Below are 20,201 nucleotides of genomic sequence, written 5' to 3' on the forward strand. Positions count from 1 at the left end.
CCACATTTGTGTCATGAGACAAAGTCTCCACTACAGATTCACTTCTACATTTTTAAGACAGTTGAGCTTTGCCTTAAATTTACCTCCATATGCCTCAGCTTCCTCACTTAAAATGAGGAGTTTTCTTCATCCACCCAGACTGCATCTGCAAGCTGCAGATGAAAAAGGCATCTGTCACAAGTTCCGAGGACATGAAATGTTATAGAAAAACAATCATGGGGGCAGTGCTTACATGTACTTAGTATGGAGGGTTTGAAGGGATTATGGTTCAAAGACTCAACAAGAGGAAGCATTTTTTCCTAAGGGTGGATTGAGGGTTTCCTGCCAACTATTTTAACTAACAATTTTGATATTTATAAGGAGAATAGAGGCACACAGAGACCGCAAAGGCAGGTAGCCCTGGGCTCCAACGGGGCTGTTCCTCGACAAAGCCAAACCAGAATTCCCCATCCAGCAGGACTGGGCTCTGGTTCCCAGGGCCATTCACATTCTGATTCAAAGCGGGCTGATGAGAGCCAAACATAGATACCCTTGTTTACTTTGTGAATGGAAATTGCAAGTGAACTATTTTCAATGCTGGTTGACACCCAAGAGGATGTAATTAGAATAAGGGGCTTTCTGGTTTGAAGATATAAAAGAAAGAAATGCTCTCTCTCTTTAAAATCAAATTATTAAATATTATAAGAGAAAGGAGAGATTTAGCTTTCAGTCTTCAAAGCAAAATCATGACCTGCAATTTTCTTTATTGATTTTTTGCTTAAAATTACTAAGTCTCGGCCGGGCGCGGTGGCTCACGCCTGTAATCCTAGCACTCTGGGAGGCCGAGGCGGGTGGATCGCTGAAGGTCAGGAGTTCGAGACCAGCCTGAGCAAGAGCGAGACCCCGTCTCTACTAAAAAAAAAAAAAAAGAGAAAGAAATGATCTAGACAACTAAAAATATATAGAAAAAATTAGCCGGGCATAGTGGCACATGCCTGTAGTCCCAGCTACTCGGGAGGCTGAGGCAGAAGGATCGCTTGAGCCCAGGAGTTTGAGGTTGCTGTGAGCTAGGCTGACGCCACAGCACTCACTGTAGCCCGGGCAACAAAGCGAGACTCTGTCTCAAAAAAAAAAAAAAACTAAGGCTCAAGGTGGGGCTAGAAGGAGCGAGCTGAGGGGCTGGAGAAACAGGGTCGTGAGAAGGTGTTTAGCGGGGAAGGGAATAATCATCTTTGTCCAGTGCCTCTCCCTTCTCTTTCCATCTTATCCTAATCCATAACGAATTTGGAATGCAGACTTGCAATCTCTCACCTGCCTCCCCCCTCTTCGTGCTTTTCGGGGGAGGCAGTAGGGTTCCTGCAGGAGTTGGGGTGCAATAAGAGGCCACGTTGACATGTGTGTTGTGCATCTTTACAAGGATACACACAGACTCTGGTTTTAGCCCACCCTTCATAGGATTTCACTGAAGTTTTATTTTCAATTCCTAAAGCCTCTCCGCTAATTAAACCCACTGGCCTTGGGACTCTTAGCCTTTTTAATTCTAAAATATCTCTGAAAACTTTCCAGTAATTCCTGATTTGTTTATTCTCCACATGAAAGTGTCATCTTGAGTGCAGAAGCTGCCCGTAAGGGTTTCTTAACACACACACACCCTCTAAAGTAACAGTGTGATGTTAGACAGAGTGAGAGCTTTAGAGGACACCAACCACGAGATCTGGGTTCAGCTCTGCCATTTGCTGACAGAGTGACATTGAACAGCCGTAACCTCCCTCGGCTCCATTTTCCTCATTTGGAAGACTGAGATAGTAACGGCTCCCTCACAGGATTTTAGTGAGTATTAAATAGAATTCTCTCTGTAAAATGCTGGGCCTAGCACTTGCAGTTAATAGACAGTCTATCAGTAGTAGCTGCTATTAATAATAAGTTGCCATCATCATCATCATAGTCCAACCTCAGAAAATCCACAATTGGGTTAAAAACTCTAAGCCCAGATACTTTAGGTGGAATAGAAACCTGGCAAAGTATTTCTGTGTTTGTGTTATCTGATAATAGAAAAAAGTACATTAAGTGATGCAAACTCTGCCTTTGCCTTCAAAATAAGCAGAAGCGGAATGAACCCCACTGGGGTCAGATACTACTGGTGACTCGTCCGACTGCATATCTGCTTTCCCAACACACACACACACAGGCACCAGGCATCCAGACACACACACACATCCAGACAGGCACCTGGGTTCTAGACCGTTTGCTTCTCAAAGCCCTGGCTTAGCACTTCTGCCACCCGAGCGTAAGCCTCCCTACCAGCCTCTCCTTCCCACCATGGCTGAGTTTGGAGGTTCATGCATCACCTCCTGAACTTGGAGTTCCATCCCTGGAAACTGGGCCTGCTGCCACCCTGCATTGGGCCTCCCACCCCAGACCTTAGCCCAGAACTGCGGTGACTCCAGCCTGGACTTAGGATCAAATGGAAGCGCTGGGTCCTGGAAGTCTTGAGTGTGCCTCTCAGATGGATACCCTCCCTTGCTTGGCAGGGAGCTGCCGGCTCACTCCCATCTTCACTCAAGTCTACTGCCTTTTCTCTTAGGCGTTCAAGAAGCATTCATTGGCTTTGCCATTGTAGTGTCTGAAGAGAAAATATTCAGTCCCAGGTCAAAAGTCTTGGCTGAAAGTAAAAGGCTTGGCTGAAAGTCCCTACTGAAAAGCAAGACGTCATTTTTAAACTGTCAGAAACTTAGCCGTGATATTTGAGAAAGTTGTGAAATGGCTATAAATGACTTAAGCTTTGCAACGGGCAAACTTGTTCACAACTCTGGACATCTGGGGAAGAAAGTTAAGGGCCACAGCCTCAGCCGGTTCCACTTGGCCAGCGTGGCATGAAGTCCAATTAGAGTTGCTTTTCAAGGGGGTGATTGTACTCATGGGTGTGGACGCTGCTCCCCTGGGAGCAGGGCAGTTGGAAGGGGCTGTCCAGATGGCCGCCTCCCTGGCTTCTCTGAACTGCAGAGACCCCTCCTGTGAATTGAATCTGGGATTTCCTTGCCCCCAGATTGCTGTTCCAGACCCTCTTCCTGTGAGTGGGGCGGGGCTCCAGGCCCTATTAGTGGGTCTGTGGTCTCTGGGCAAATCTTTCACAGCTTCCCCCGAGAACAGTGGTGTCTGCAAGATGTGTGTTTGGTTAACATGTTGGAGGGGCCTCATAAATTTCATGGCAACAGGAACTGAGCAGCTTTGAAACTCCAGCTGCTGGTGGGCTTGATATGACATCTGTTCTGAAAACCGGAACATTTGCTTTTCCTATCAGCCCTGAGTGCTAATCAGACTCGGTGCCTGGAGGAGACGGTACAGGGCCCTGGGGGCTGGGGCCAGCCCTTCTCTTCCCTCCAGTGGCGTCTTGGGGAGGCCTTCACTGCCTTCCTTTTCTAAGTGATTTTGGCCTTTCCTTCCTTCACTTACAATTTTCCTGAGTTTTCAGAAAGAAAAGAAAAAAATAAACCGGGGGGGTGGGGGAGGGAGAGAGAATAGAGGAAGATAGAAAAAGAACAGGATAAGAGAGAAGCCAGAAGAGAAGAAAAGGAGATATAGACTCAGAGACTGTGAGAAGCTTCCCCATTCTTGGGGAAGACACTGGGAATTTGGGGGTTTCCTTATAATGCTCATTTTTATAAAAATAACTAGAGGCAGCTTTACCCCCCATGAGGAGATGGTGCTGAGCAAATCCCTGCCCCGTGTGGCCACCTGTCCTGCCTCCATTCTAAGACAATGTAAGGAAAGCACCTGGCACTTAGCAAGCACTAAATAAGTGGCTCCCCCGCCTCTCCCCTCCCCAGAGTGCCTTTCCTCCTGAGTCAGTAGGAGTGGTCTTGTCTGTCTGAGCTGACCATGCTGTGGTGTTGGGGATGTTCTTTGCTGCATCTGGTGGGATCTGAGACAAACCCCTTTAAGGGCCCCCAAATGGGAACAACAACTACTCCTCCCTCACGCGTTGCCAGCCTCACACTTTGCACGGGGCTTTAGCAAAGTACATTAGCCCACGAGGCTTGCACAGCACCCTAGGGACTGGCAAGCCCCGATGCCTCCCCTTGTTCTGGCTCAGCCCCAGGGTGCACAGGAATTACAGAGTGGCCACAGTGTGGCTCACCCTTGAGACCGTCGTTTGGCCCACTCTTCCCTCGTCACTTAGTTCTTAAGTTTGAATCGCATCCCCTATTTGAAAACCTGGGACAAGCTCCAAAGCTGCTGAATATGCCAGTGGAAGCAGGACCCATCCTACACACTGTACACATTGAACTTCTCTGGGTCGGGGGCCAGGACAGACCCTGTGCAGAGTCTTGAACTAAATCGCTTGTTTTTAAGATGCTTGAGATTGCATGGGGTGGGGGGAGAATGCATGTAACAGAATAGAAACAATAACCTTATGTGCTATTCTCGTGCTGTGTGTACTTACATGTTTCTAAGTGGTGAATTAAAGGTAGGTTTTATTCTCTAAGATGATACTTATATATCGGTATTTCTTTTTTTTATATTTCAAAATATTAAGGGAATACAAATGTTTTTGTTACATGGATACATTTTATAATGCTTAGGTCAGGGCTTTTAGTGTGCCCGTTACCTAAATAGTGTTCATTGTACCTGGTAAGTAGGTTTTAACCCCTCCCCTCCTGCCCCTCCCTCTATCTTGATTTCCAATGACCTTTACATCTCTTTGTGCCAGTATATGCCCATCAATTAGCTCCCAGTTATTAGGGAGCACATATGGTGTTTGCTTTTCCATTCCTGAGATACTTTGCTTAGGATAATGTTCTCCAATTCCATCCAAGTTGCTGCAAAAGACATTATTTCATTCTTTTCTATGGCCAAGTGGTACTCCATGGTATACATACACCACATTTTCTTAATCCACTCCTGAATAGATGGGCACTTAGGTCAATTCCACATCTTTGTGATTGTGAATTGTGCTGCAATAAACATTCGAGTGCAGCTGTCTTTTGATAAAAATGACTTCTTTTCCTCAGGTAGGTACTTAGTAGTGGGATTGCTAGATCAAATGGTAAATCTACATTTATTTCTTTGAGGACTCTCCATACTGTTTTCCATAGAGGTTGTACTAATTTGCAGTCCCACTTACAGTATATAAGTGTTCCTTCTCTCTGCATCCACCTATTGTTTTTTTTGACTTTTTAATAATGGCCATTCTGACAATGGTAAGGTGATAGTTCATTGTGGTTTTATTAATAATTTGCATTTCCTTGATGATTAGTGATATTGAGCATTTCTTTATATGTTTTTTGGCCATTTGTCTATCTTCTTTTGAAAAACTTCTGCTTATGTCTTTGCCCACTGTTTAATGGGGATGTTTGGGTTTTTTGGGGTTTTTTTCTTGCTGATTTGTTTGAGTTCTTTGTAGACTCTAGGTATTAGCCCTTTACCAGATGTATAGTTTGGGAATGTTTTCTCCCATTCTATAGGTCGTCTATTTATGCTGTTGTTTCCTTTGTTGTGCAGAAGCTTTTTAATTTATTCAAGTACCATTTATTTATTTTTATTATTTTCAAAAAGTTTCCCCAAATGTATCACTTTTGTAGTTAGGAAATGTGTGGAGCTTTCAAAAGTTTTGAAAATGCATGTATCACATTTGTAACTAGGAAAAAGTGGTATTTTTTTTAAATAAACAATCTTTCAATGATTGTAATAGTCATCCAGCATGAGCTCCCTTCAATCCCCTCTGTGCTGTTGGGTTGAGACAGACAGGTGGGGTGACAGACGACCAGCAGCTGCATTCTGAGCATCAACTCCTCATTTTCACCCTGGTCTCTGAATGCAGTGAACAAAAGCACCACGTGTCATCTGCCCTCACCGTTCCTGTTGCATGGAGTTTCTTCAAGCTTAGACTCTTCTGGCTTCTTAGTGAGCTACGTGAAGTGAAGGACACAGTTTACATTGGAAGATGCTTCTTTGGGATTTGGGAAATTGTTCAAGATGTTGTTTACCATAGCGCATGAAGTCCCCTTCAAAACACCTGCAGAAGAGAAGCTGCTCTCTGACCATAGATTAGGGAAAGTGAGCCTGTACTGCCTATGCAGAACAGACATGTTTCTATATAACAAACATGTTTCTATATAACAAACCTTGTGCATCTTTGCTTAGACTGCTAGGAGGCACCAAGCTAGACTTGCCACTCAGCTTTAGCATGTGCACGTGCCTGTCTGATGTGCATCCTTGTATACCAACCTGACACCTGACTTCTTTGCTCTCTGCTACTCCTTACCCTTATTTTCCTTTGCCCTGATCTCTCCTTCTTCTCTCTCTGCCTGCCTCTGTCTCTCTCTGTTTCTTTCTCTGGGTCCCTCCCTCTTCTCCCTCTCTCTCCCCCTACTCCCATCTCTCTCTCAACACCCCTCGCCCATCTCTGTCTCCCTCCCTCCCTCTCTCCTATACACACTTCTTTCTCACTGGCATCCCCTTCTTATGGTACCTATTTTTATAATACCTCCTGCCTCCTCTGAGTTTACAAGAAGAGGCACAGTGTCCATCAGTGGAGGTAAAATGAGCCCATGGCATTGAGTCCACTCCTCACCAATCAGTTTGGAAGAGAAGTGTTCCCAAAAGACATGTCCAGGGTTTTTGTTTTTGTTTTTTTCTTCTTTTAATGTATTTCTGTTGACCTGATACTACACCACAAAGAATTTCAGCAGATTTAAGGCTTTAGAATCACACAGGAGTTTGAAAAGCTGGAAGATGACTGGCTCCATAAAGGATCCCCTACGGAAGCCCTGGCCTTTATACTTTTCCAAGAGGCTGTTAGTCTCTGTCCTTTGTTTCCTGCGTAGCGCGGCCTGTGTGTCTCAAACATTAGTGTGCTTCAGAATCCGCTGCAGGACGAGCGTCACTGGATAGCAATTCTATCTTAATAAACCTGATGTTTAGAAAATCACCTGGAGAGCTCACACACAGCTTCCTGGGCCCCAGCCCAAACATCCTGATTCCGTAGATCTGGGGTGGGGCCCGTGAACTGGGCTTTCTGACAAGCTCCCAGGGATGTGAAGCTGTCTATATGGAGCCCACACTTGGAGGAGCCCAGTTCGAAGCACTGACAAGGGACTTTAGCCACTTAGAGGTGGTGGTTTAAATGGCCTTTTGTGCAGCTTATCAAAAAAGCCTTTTGAACATCTAAATCAAATTAGATCCACAGTTTCTAGCCCCTTCATCTCTCCATGTTTGCTCCTTGATGAGTTCAGTGAGCACAGAGAAGCCAGTGATGCGAACTGCAGGAGACCCTTCTGGTCCCAATTCAGCATGCCGGTGGCCAATATTAGCGAGTGACCGAGCCTGTTCATCAGGCTCCCAGGCCCGGGACTCGCAGGGAACTATAATCAGCCGGGCAGTTGAACCACAGTAGTCCTGGAGGCTGCTGCTCCACAGAGAACCCGGCAGCCCCAGGTTGACATCCCCCCTGGCTTTGGTCTTCTCTGCTTGTCCTCATGTGCAGAAGAAACTAACTCATTAGGGGCTGAAGGGGACAGTTGGACTTTCAGTTCCATGTCACTGAATTTATGGGGGGATTACATACTACAGTGGTCTTATCACATGGGGGATTCATTCGTATCTTGGGATTGTCAATGATAGTAGGAGAGCTAACAGCTGAGTGCTGTGGATTAGGTTCAGTACTTAACAAGCATTACCTCACTGCACCTCAGAGCACCCGGGAGCAGGGGGACTCCCATCTTGTGGATACAGAAGCAGGCTATGGGAGGCCAGCTGCTTCAGCCAGGTGGCAGGATGCAAACCCATGTCTCTCTGACTCCAAAGCCCATGTTTTAACCACTACGTGCTCTCCCTCCTCCACGTCAAGGATTCTGTTGTATTTTTAGCCTCTGCTTTTTCCACTGGAATTATGGGATTTCTAAAGAGATGATACTTCTAGAAGCAATTCATGAATAGACAGCAACAGGAGTTTAATATTTAGTGGTGGTCTAAAACCCCACAATATGAAATGTCCTGTCCTTTCTCAGAGAGGAAGAGCTCCAAGAACAAGTTTTTTCCCCCAGAAGCTAAATGGAAAAGACCCACTCCTCAAATACCCAAAACACAAGCATAAGGGGACGTGTTGAAAGAAGCCATGGAAACTGCCTCGATGGTGCCATCTTGAGACAGCTACCTACCACGCCTACCTTGTTATTTGGACAAAAGGAGCCTATGCGAGTGGAATAAAATCAGTCCAAAGGGATGCCTTTTCTGCTGGTCAGCAGGTCTGTTGGTGTGCTGTGCATTCCAATGCTCCTAAATTGGCTATTTTTATTCCTGTCTGAAGGCCAAGGAAGGAAAACCCTGGAGGTTTGGTGTCCACCACAAGCTCACGAGAGTTATGGCACCAGGGCTATGTGGAGGACACGTCTCAGCCCCAACTCGGCCCCTTTTGCTCTGTCCCCCTCGTGGCTTTCTGGATACTGACTGTGCCACTCTCACATGGATTTCTTCGCTTTAAGTAATCTTTGTAGCCTTATCACTCCTACTCCCACCATCTGAGAGAAGCCCTGCTGCCATATTAGTGTATATCCTTCCCAGACTTCTTCATATCCAGATTTCTATTTGTGTCTTTTAGTAAAGTGGAATCACACTATACAGACCATATTGGAAATCCATCTATGTCACTTACAGTATATCATAAGCATCTTTTTGCATCATTAACTATTCTGCTTCTGCACTCATTTAATGGTTACAGAATACTCTATTTCCTTTCTTCTGATTTCTTTTAAAACAAACTTTATGAAGACTATCTTTTAAAAATGATCTCTGTCACTTTGCAAAAGGAAAATTAGGTAGCTCTTGGGTTGAAATAGTAAAATTGCTCTGGTATCTTTGAATTACACTGATTCTTTTACACAGATTGTTTTGCTGTCTATAGAAACAAAAAACCAAAAAAGCCAGAAATCACTCAAGGCAGGAGCTCTGGTCCTGGCAGTTAGGAAGGGAGAGCGGAGGAAGGGGTGCCCAGGTGGGGACCCTAGTTCCAGCCATCAGGGGCTCCACCTTCTTGACAGGTGGGGTGGGGACCACAGGGGTACACGTGGCAGCTGTGCCTGAATCTGAGCCCAGTGTCTTTCCTCTCCCCGGCAGACCCGCCCATGGCCGCAGCAGTGGTGTCTCATTTTAACGACTGCCCAGATTCCCACACTCAGTTCTGCTTCCATGGAACCTGCAGGTTTCTGGTGCAGGAGGACAAGCCAGCATGTGTGTAAGTATCCCCTGGTCTCCTGGAGTGCTGGGGCTGGGGGTGGTCCAGCATCCAGTTAAAAGAGCATTTACCTCCGCAAGGCTTGTCAGAGATCCCTGAGACCCCTGGAGCCAGGCACGTTGGAGGATCAGAGCAGCAGGCTGAGGGATACCTGTTTCAAAACCAGCTGGCTAAAACTCCAGGTTCCAGGGCCCCCAGCCCAGAGCCACTGAGGCAAAACCCCTGGAGGTTGGAGCCTGAGGCTCTGTATTATTAACAAGCATCTCAGGTGACTCCTGGGTTCAGCAAAATCTGAACATTTCTGGTTTAGAGTTTAATTCACTGCTTAGAATTCCTGGAAGGCAAGGCATGGGGCTGGATGCCTTTGTGTGGCCCAGAGTCGATAAAATGAGGTTTCTGCCCTCCAGCATCTTTGCAGTCCAGCTATTAATAGTAAAATGAGCTGGAAATGCATGCAAAGGGCCAGCATGCACAGTGTTCATGCAATAAGGTGCAACTTAGAAATAAAGATGCATGCCAGGGCACGGTGGTTTCCACACCTGGCCAAGCATCAGCCTCCTGGCAGTTTCTTAAAGTATTGCTTAGCCCCACCCTGACCTGCAGGATCAGAATCTGTAGGAGTGGGATGCAAGAATCACGTTAGGTAAGAGCCATGGTGATTGCCATGGCCAGCCAGCTTGGGGGAGGAAAGCTTCTCAAAGCAGGTGGTAGGGTTTGACTAGTAGGAGAGCAGAGAGGTTTTCCAGACCTGGAGTTTCCAGGGGAACCTGCTGTTACAGGTCAGTGTGGCCACAACAGGGAGGCAGGGAGGAGACAAGTTGGATACCAGAGCCTGCTGGAAGTGAGCCTTTCTTCACTAGGCAGTGGGAGCCTGGTAAGTTTTAGAAAGAGATATTTTGAGACAACCTGTCCATAGTAGAATACTATCAGGTGGGCCTGTACTCAACCTTGGCACTATTGACATTTGGAGCCAGATGGTTCTGTTGTGGGGACCGAGCCATGCATTAAAGGGCACCAGCAACAGTCCTGGCCTCTACCCACTAGATGCCAGTAGCACCACCACCCCGGTTGTGACTGTCAACAATGTCTCCAGACATTGTCAAATGTCCCCTGCAGGGCAAAATCACCCCCAGTTAAGAACCACTGAACCATATGAAATTGCTATGTTTCTAGGTCAAAAATGGTTGAAAGTCAGCAATTTCATATGGTCCAACCTAATAGCACAAGTAAATCGTACTAAATGTTAATAAAAACTGGCATTTCTTGAGGTTTTGCTTCACGTCAGGCACTGTTTCAAACCCGATCCACGCATTTATACATTCGTTGCTCATAACGACCCCATGAGGTAAGCACAGGTTGTGCCCAGGCCACGTAGCAGAGCTTGGATTGAAACCCAGCTTCTCTGGCTCCTGTGGCTGAGTTCTTAACCATGATGCTTAAGCGTGTCAGATGCGTCTGCCTGGGACAGCCTGGGGACCAGGAGAGCCTGCCATAGTCAGCGGCGGGGGGGCAAAGCTTCCTCTGTCTGTGGTGCAGCTGCATGAGCCTGGGCGGGGCCCTTGGGTGCCTCAGAGCCTCACCTGGAGAGGAAGAGGGAGAGGCCGCTGGCCACCTTCCTCCTGGAAATGTCTACAGAGCTAAGAGTCTCTCTCCGATGAGAGGCCTCCCCACCCTGTAAACACAAAGCACGATGATGACAGATGCTGTCATTATTCATGATTATCATTCTTATTAATAATTAATAATTAACACATTAGGGGCCCCTGGGGGATTGATGGGATTGTTTTCATTGGTGCCCTGGTCATTGTGGAAAAACACTGGCCCTGAAGGAAGTTTGGCCTCTTGACCCAGATGTCAGGAGGCCTCCCTGAACAAGGGGCAGGAGGCACTGTCCCCGCGGCTGTGCCCAGTGCTAGGCCAGAGTCAGGCATGCAGGGCCTCAGTGTGGGCCAGGCTATGGGTTGGGACAACCCTCTTTAGAGAAAGAGGGCATGTCTTTACCTGGTTCTGATCAAAAGTAGGTCAGAAACTCAGTTTTTCCTCCTCACATTCCCTCCTCACCAGATCAAGGGCTGCCTGGAGCCTGGGCCACCAGTCAAGCTGGGCAATCACCGTATCTGTGGCTGAGACCCGCCTCGGCTGCTGGAAGCCTTCTAAGAGCTGGGGGTGGGCAGCTGCCCTTCTGTTGTCCTCAGTCTAAGTCCCAAGCCCTGCTCTTTATCCAAGGGAGATAATTCTCCATCACATTCACACACCATTACATTTTGGTAGATGTCTCCCCCACCCACATTATAAATCTGAGTATTAATAGAAAACTCACAATAAAAGCTCAGTTTGTGCCAGGCATGGTCCCCAGCATTCTGCATCAGGTAACTCATGGAGTCCTCACAGCTCCCCTCTCAGTGGGGATCATTGCCCTGTTGTGTGAAGGAGAAAGAAGTGAAGCAACTTGCCCAGAGTCTCAGAGCTAGGAACTGGCAGAGGTGGGGTTCAGTCTGATCACCCCAAACCCAACCCAGAGGACGTTCTGCCTCAGCCTGGCAAAATTCACCTCAAATCACCAAGCTCTTTTGTTTCCAGCAAGGGTGTTGGCATCATGCCCTGTAGCTATACCTTGCCCCAGAGAAAGATGGGTCATTCCCAAGCTCAGTTCTCTGATCACACAATCTTAAGTTTTTCCCGGGGGCCACATGTAGGGTCTACAGACACAGCCAAGACCCCCTCATGTCTAGAAAAGCTGACCATCTTGGCGGAAGCACAGCCATGCCAGCAATAACTGCCTCTTTACCTCAGTTTCCCCACTGAATCTCAGTGGCTCAGGGGCAGTATTCAGCCCACAGACATGTTTTATGTGGCAGGAGAACATGTCCCACATTGTTCTTTCATGGCTTTAATTTGTCGTCCACATTTTAGAAGGCAGGTTCCACATTGCCATGCAGATGACCAGCCTCTCTTGACTAAACAGGACAATGGCAGCAACAGGCCTGAATTCCCAAACACAGCCACTCCTCTGGGATTCAGGTGTTCCCACTCCACCAGCCCAGACGGGGCTTGCCCTTTGCAGCTCTCCATTTTCCACCTGTCCCCGATATGCCCTGACACCAAAGCAGAATGGTGGTCCCCAGCCACCTGTTGCCACAGCTGTCCTGCTCACACTAGCCTGCCTGACCAGCTTCAGCTGCCCGCATGACCCCCGAGGGCTTGCGTGTGCCCAGCCCCTAGACAGGGTCCTCTGCACACCCCTCCAGCTCTGACAGGGGAGGGTAGTGGGGGGCCAAGGATGAAGTGCCATCCCACCCTCCCTTACCCCCATGCTGGCTTGTGAGCTCTGGGCAGACAGGACCACACCTTATACCTTTTTGTATTTGCAGCACCTAGAAGAACGTTCTGATTAGTTAATTCCCGTTAGACCAGAAACTCCAAGTCTGTGCAGAGAAAGCAGAACATTCTATCCCTGCTGCTATGAACCGCCCCAGCTTTGGGGAGCTGACACGCACACATTCTGGTCAATAAAACTGACATTCCTTGAGATAAGGCCCCATCTGTCATGGCCTTATAAAGAAAACCCACAGGGAGCCAAGATTAGAGTCTCGAGAGAGGGAGCTCTTTCTAAAATATTGTCATTCTTAAACTTTGTCTTCCATGAGAACAATAGTCATTAGGTTTCCAGAGAGCCTCACACTATAAAAACGAGGGGAAGAAAAAAATGAAAACAAATAATAAAGGTAGTGAAAATTATTCCTAAATGTTTATGCTTCAGATGAGCCCTAGATTGTGTATTATAGCTCCCTCTAATAAAACCCCCACCGCACCCCCCAGTACCTGACCACATCAGAAACTAATGGGAAAAGAATTTCCAAAGACAGCCAAGCTATAGAAAGGCAAGGTTAGGATGCCAGCATCACTTTTTCCCTGAGGCAGATTCCTCAAACTGTTGGTCTGCCACCTGTGGAAGCCTTCAAACAAAAGAAAACGGGTAAAGGAAGCCAGACAGGTGACAAGTTTTAAGGGTTCTAGTGTAGGCAACCAGTTTGAAGTTTCTCACCTGTCCAAAATGCTCCCCAGTGACTGAATTCCCTGACAACTTTCCCACAGCAAAGTGTGAAAACAATTTGCTGTCAGCCAAAGAAAACATTCCACATGGCCCTGGCCACAGGACATTCCAGTGGAATCTGAGCAGACTTAAACACCCAGAGAGACCTGACCACCATCGGTGCACGAGCAGGCTGCCCGTGGGACCAAGAGTTCAGGAAGGGGGCGGTTTTCTTGTTGGTACTTGAGCCTCTTTATGTAGATCTACTATCATCTCGACAGTCATCAGGTGTAGGGGCAGGGTTTCAGATGCATGACATCACTCCCATCCACGTCTGGAGAAAGTACATGTCCTCCTCTCCCCCTACATCCATCAGAAGCAGATAGTGAGATAACGTGGCAGCTAAAGGCATGGATTGTGGTAGAATCCCGCTGAATCTCTCCTGCAAGTGACTTAGCCCCATTGAGCCTCAATTTCTTTGTGTACAAAACTTTTTGTGTGCTGGTACTTCATAGGATCGTAATGAGGACCCAGCAACGATAATGCATATAGCGCAATTGCTTTTAAGACAAGAGCCACTAGACATACGGGGCTGTTTAAATTAATTGATTTAGTTCATTCATTAAAATTTAATTTCTCAATCGCGCTAGCCACATTTTAAGCACTCAGTGCCTTGAGGTGGCCAGTACTGTATTTGACTGCCAGATATAGACTCTATCATCATCACAGAAAGTTCTATTAGCACTGGAGAACATGCAAGCCCAGTTCCCAACCGAGCTTAAGAGCTCAAGTGTTTGCTAGTGTGGCTGCTGTCACTGCAGCTGAGGGACATTGTAATGTCCTACTGAAAAAGGAGTGTGAAAGTAGGACAGATCACGGAACCCATAGCTGTCTCAAGAGACCCTTGGATCAAAGCTACAAAGGAAGCCCTTACTCCAGCCCACTCCTCCCCAGCGCCTGCAGCAGAAGGTTGTAGGGCTTATATACCTTTAAATATGGTACATAACAATTGGGCTTTGGAATAAAAACGGTTAGTGAAAGACTTTTCCACTAAGCAGCACTAAAGACAGAAAGCTTGTCCACCCTGACATCCCAGACTGTAGCCTTGAGCAGCTGTTTTTTCAGCATTTCCTCTTTGCCATAAATCTTAAACCTATACAATACCTATTCCTTTAACATTAAAGTGTTTAAAGTTTTGTTAACATTGGGCAAAATCTGTGCTTCAGGAAAATATACCGTATTTATCCTACGGCTCCAAGTCCCCTCTGACTTCCTGGGTCTGGCAGCCCCGGGGCACAGGGTTAGGGGAATCACAAATACAGTGTCTCTGGGGCCGGCCCCGCCAGCCCCCACAACAGCAGACACACCGGGACCTTAATCCCCTTTCAGTCTTCCTTGTTCTTCAGAGGCCTTTAGCTATCATTGCCACATCTTGGGGGGCAGGGAGAAATAAAACAAAATTTTAAATCTATCATGTGATACAGGGCTGCCCCTGAAGGACATCCTCTATGGGAGGGCGACCCCACCTGAGAAGGAGATAGTGATCAAACATTTTTATTGACAATAAGAATGTCACCCCATACCAAAGGGACCAGTGTCTAAGCTAAGTATTTTCTGTTGAGAAGAATCATATGCTTGGGAGGGAAAAAGCCTGTGAAAGAAAATGACCAGCACTTCCTTCTGGCCAGGGCACTTCCTGAAGCACCATCAAGGGGGAATCACCTGTGCATAGCAGGAGGCTGTTATTGATGCTGAGCAGCAGCAGTATCAGGAATAATGTCACCTGGTATTGGCACGGCACTTTACAGGCTACACATACGTTCAAACATGACCTTGCTTGTGCCTTTACTAAGCCTGGAGTGGAGGTGGCCCAGGTATCGTTGGATGCTGAGGGTTCACAGGAGCACAGTGACTTCTCCAGTCCTACGGTGACCAGGCAGTGGTGCTGGATTTAACCTCCTGCCGGCTACCCCAGGAGGTTCCCTGCACACTAGGCCACCTGGTAAATACTTGCAGAGCTAATTACACTTGAGGAAGAAGATAAAAAAGCAAACCACAGCCTGTCTCCAACTGATTTAGCATGTTTTCTTTCTGTCGTCATCGGAAATTCTGAAAATACACATTTGATTTAAAAATAACCTGGGTTTTTATGAACTGCCGAAATGAAGTTCATGGCATGAACACAGTTGCTGTCTTTATTCCCCGATAGTAGCAGTAACCGTGGAGCTTTCGTCCAGGTGATGAGGGCGACTAGCTTCCCTCTCCTTCTCCAAGCAAGTGGTGCCTGTGGCAGGGAATAGGAGGTATTTTGCTGACACCTTTGCCTCCAATGGCAAAAGATGGCAGGGCCCCTTTGGGCTTTTCCTGCAAGCTCTAGGTCCCTCCAGCCCAGCCCTCCCTGGGGATTTGGGAACAAGACGTTCTCTCAGGAGAGTGCACTGACATTCCTTTTTTCCCCAGCTGCCATTCTGGGTACGTGGGTGCACGTTGTGAGCACGCAGACCTCCTAGCCGTGGTGGCTGCCAGCCAGAAGAAGCAGGCCATCACCGCCTTGGTGGTGGTCTCCATCGTGGCCCTGGCTGTCCTCATCATTGCGTGTGTGCTGATACAGTGAGTATTTGCTGTCCCTGAGGTCAGGTCCCCTGCCTGCCTGCCCTACCAGGGACACCTGCTGCACATCTAGATAACAGGGCCACCTCAGCGCAGCTTACTGCTGGGATGTCTGAACAGCATCAGCAAAGCTAAGAGGAACTTCGATGCCTCTTGGCATGTCATGGCAGCCAAGCTGTGTAAAGGCCTCATGCATCCTGGGCAGGTCCCCAGCGGTGGCTTCATGTACTGCCAGAAGCCAGTGTAGAGCAACAGGCATGCTCTTTCTCTTCACCGTTGTGTTGGAGTCTTCAGAATAGTGATGAAATGGGAAGGTGCTCAAGAGAGAACCAGAAACAACTCCCAGCCTCCTTTGGGCAGTAGCAGAAGTGCTTCCTCTCTGCAGAAAGCACTTTGCAAATCCTAAAGCCAAGTTGGGAGCCACTGTTGGCTACTTCTACAAGCTAATGACCATCACTCTGCATAGCTCTTCGCCTTTCTCCTCTTCTCTGCGCCTCCTCATCCTCCAAAACTCAGTTTCCATGTGGCATCTTCCAGGAAGCCTTCCTGAGCCCTAGACTGAGAGAAGCCCTTTTCAGATGTGGGTTAGCCCCGTTAGCTTTCTCATGTCTCCTGCCTGGACTGCTCTGCAGGGTGAGAAATTCTGGGAATATTGTGCTATAGTCCCAGCCTGTGGTACTGTGCCAGGTTTATTCCCTGGGAATATCTGAAGTCTAAGTCGCACAGCAAGCTCTTAGAGGATTTATACCTAATTGGATATGCACGAGGAATTCACAGAACAGTCAAAGGCTGCCGCCCAGTTCAGTGTAGATTAATTTATGGTGGAGACGGTGGATGGGCCACTCTAGCACGGGCTGGAGTAAGCAGCTACATGTCGATGCAGGAAGCCAGACTTAAACCCTCTGAGATTGCCTACGATTCGGACAGATAAATAAGAGACTGTCCTGTTGGCTCATTGCTGTTGGGACATCTGAATGAAGCATGTGCCCTGGTTCTGGTAATAAATGGGGCACCCCTTAGAGCCCCGGCTGGTTGACAGTAGCCACAGCCTGCTCACACCCTTCTCCTGGCCAGGCCAGCATTACATGGTGAGAAATGAAGTCTGAACTGGGCTGGCCCCACCTCCCTCCCCAGGCAGTATCCATTCCACTCCCAGGGGTCTTAGGAAAGTGTGTTTGCAGGAAGAAGACAGCCCTGGTTCAGGCTGGGACATAGCCAGGCCTCTGCCACTCAGAAGAACCCCCCCTAAAGGAGCAGGAACAAGCCAGTAAGCCACTGGCCTCGCCTCTCATGGCCAACTAGCTGTGTGTGCTCACCCATCCTTCCATAGTCCTGCTTCGGTGGCCAGGAGGGTCTTAGGAGACCCCTTAGGTGACTTAGGAGAGCCCACATGGGCCTCCCCAGAGCAACCTAAAAGCTAATTTACAGACTTTCTGGAGACAGGTACGATCTAGACACCTAGACAGCATCTCTCATTCCCAGGGAGGCAGCCAATCCCACTTCTCCTCTGGCCCTTCCCAGCCAGTCCCTGCCAGAGACCAAGTTCACAATCCACGAGCCAGAGACTAAGCCCTCAGCCCTGCCAAGCTGCTGATTGCCTGGGCGTGGGGATCTCCAGAGTTGCGAAGTTCCTGTTGGGACCAGTTTATCCCATCCTGGAGGGATCTAGAGGCCTTGAGCCCACTGGGATCCCCTGGGATGCTCCTGCATGGGAAGTCCCTGGGGCAGGTGTACCTGGCTAGCTGGCTATGAGAAAGCAGTCATTCATGGGTCTAGAATCAGTGGGGGTTTTTTTATGCTAACCCTGAAAACTGTCCATTCCTGCCCACAGAGGGAGGCAGGAGCCTTCATAACCCTGATGCTTCAGGACTCCGGCAACACAGGTTTACAGAGAGATTGGATGTTCCAAAGCTAGAGAATTTTAGTCCTCAAAGAAGGATTCAAACCCATTGAGATCTGTGACTCGCTCATTTTTCCATGGGTCAGTTCAAGTTCCCTGCTTTGCTGCTGGAAATACCTGATAAATAACCTCTTCCTAAACCCTCACAGCCCTGCCAGCCTGAAGTGGCTGCTTTAGCCCAGTTCTGAAGCCATTACTACATTTGTGGAATTATCCACCTGGTTCTTTATAGAAAAAGCAGCAGGGTGGGTGGCCAGTCCCCTCTGACAGCCAGGGAATCTGGAGCCAGGCTGGCCTAAGAAACAGAGCTGGTACTTTGGGGCAGCCAACAGGAGCTTTTGTTGTTGGCCAGCATCTGCCCCACAGGACCACGGCCCTGCAAGGCCATCAGCCCCCTACAGCACCTGTCCCTCTGGAGGCCCCATGGGAAAGCTGTTTTAGAACCTGGAGCTGCCCAGCAGGCCCCTGGGCCAGATGCTGCGCCAGCCAGCCCCTCCTGCCCAGCTCCTGCCCAGACTGTGTCCTCTGTCTCTACAGCTGCTGCCAGGTCCGGAAACACTGTGAGTGGTGCCGGGCCCTTGTCTGCCGGCATGAGAAGCCCAGTGCCCTCCTGAAGGGAAGGACCACTTGCTGCCACTCAGAAACAGGTAAGGGGGTAAGGGGCCTTTTCTCCATTGGAAGACACTGTTGGGTGGAGAAAACAGTCACCTTCCCTAAGTTGGGACATAAGTTCCTGGAGGATAAAGCAGGAAGAGACTATTTTATTCTACCAGGTTGGGTTTAGTTTATTCTAAGGTGGGTTTTACTTAGAGGGGAGCTCTTTTATCCTCACTGGTGGCAAGGGCTCGCAGGTGAACTGGGGCTGCTCGCCCAGGAGCCCTGCTGGAGCACATCAGCAGTGCTTCACTCCCGGGCCCGGGCGCTCCCCTCCACACGTCCAGAGGAATGACAAAAGGGACCAAGGGCCAGGGTAGGAAGATGCTAGGCTGGGCAGACTATGGAGCTGAGGACCGTGTCCATGCTGCCTCACCACGACAGCCCCAAAGGATACCCTCAGGGCCCATCCATTGAAAAATAAATGGGTCCATTCTTGTATGGCCTTAGGGGAGGCTATTCTGCCACCAGAGCCCTGAACCAGTTCATGAGCTGCCCACCACGCCATGGCTTACCAGGAAACTGGCCACAGGCTAAGGGAACTGAGGCCCTCATAGCAGGGTGCATCTCCCCACCCCCTTCCTTCTGCTACAACCCATTCACTTTCAGTCAGCCTTTCTGGCTTCCTCTGGCACTGAAAGCACAATGTCAGAAGTTGTGGCCCCTGAGGTTAAAGCAGCAGAAGTCAGACTTGAGCCTAACTGCCCCAGAGAACCTGGTGACATCGGCTGATGCCATCTCCAAGTCTCTATCCCAAGCTTGTTTTCCCAATGTGGCTAGGGGCTGGCCCACAATTTTTAACCTGTTTTTCCTTCCTGCCAGTGGTCTGAAGAGCCCAGAGGAGGAGTTTGGCTTGGGGACTGTGGCAGCCCAATGAAGAAAGGCCTTCTTGAGGACAGGACCGCCAGAGGCACCTGGACGTACTGGCAGACCTTCCCTACTCTGCCCGTGATCGCCCGCACAACCTTTTTGTCTTCTCTGGGCCTTTAAAACTCTGTCAAGAACTCTGTCTGCTTGGGGTTATTCTGTGTGACCTAGAGGAGCAATCAGCGGGCCACCGTTTAAAGACTGGTCAAAAAAGAACTGCAAAGAGGTGGCCTCCTGTTTACCTAGATAAGGTGTGTGCATCGGTCGGTGTCTGAGTCCAGGTGTACGCAGTGGTCTTCTGCCAGTCACGGATTCCGGGCTGTATTTCTTTCTCGTGGGACACCTCCCCACCACAGAATCCTGCCCAATGTAGGAGATTTCTGTAGTTGTTACCGTTGTCTCTCATCTGCTTATCGGGGAGGAAGGTGGAGAAGGGGAAACTGCCTATTGTTACATGAAGACGCCAACTTTACAAGGAGCCACGTCCTCTGGCCACAAGACCCTCAACCAGCCCGACATCTTCCACAAACATGTGATGTCGAAGACCATCCCATGCTGTTGCCACCCTCAGAGATAATTTCTTATTTATTAGATGGAGAATGGTTTTATTTTTAATCTCTTAAGTCAGACGTCTACATTAACGATGTATGTACTGCTATACTGATTACAAATGTCTGGCCTCTTTGACACGGATCAGGCTTTGGAAAAACCTTCCAGGGGGTGTGGAGATGCAACCAAAGGATGAGTTGCTGATAGGAGCAAAGATGGGGGTTCAGAGGTCATGCCATTTAAGACACAAAGCAGGTAAATGCCCTGATACATTCTGGTAGAAAAGTTAGCAAATCTAGTAGCGTGGATCTGCCCCCTCTGTTGGGGGAGAGAGGAAGAGAGTGCCTGTGTGTGTGTCTGCACAGTATAAACACCAT

At 48.5% G+C, this 20,201-nt stretch overlaps 1 protein-coding gene across 1 annotated transcript in view; it reads left to right on the plus strand.

Annotated features, from left to right (window-relative positions):
- TGFA (transforming growth factor, alpha) overlaps positions 1-19,899 on the plus strand; it is a 97,525-nt gene extending 77,626 nt beyond the window's left edge. Inside the window, exons 3-6 of the mRNA XM_012646446.1 lie at positions 9,094-9,211; positions 15,705-15,854; positions 18,292-18,401; positions 19,231-19,899. Of these exons, the coding sequence (XP_012501900.1) occupies positions 9,094-9,211; positions 15,705-15,854; positions 18,292-18,401; positions 19,231-19,238 (386 nt within the window). The 3' untranslated portion in view covers positions 19,239-19,899. The remainder of the gene's footprint in view (positions 1-9,093; positions 9,212-15,704; positions 15,855-18,291; positions 18,402-19,230) is intronic.
- Positions 19,900-20,201: the final 302 nt, after the last annotated feature.

The sequence above is a fragment of the Propithecus coquereli genome, unplaced genomic scaffold, assembly GCF_000956105.1.
Source record: "Propithecus coquereli isolate 6110/MARCELLA unplaced genomic scaffold, Pcoq_1.0 Scaffold243, whole genome shotgun sequence".
Taxonomy (NCBI): domain Eukaryota; kingdom Metazoa; phylum Chordata; class Mammalia; order Primates; family Indriidae; genus Propithecus; species Propithecus coquereli.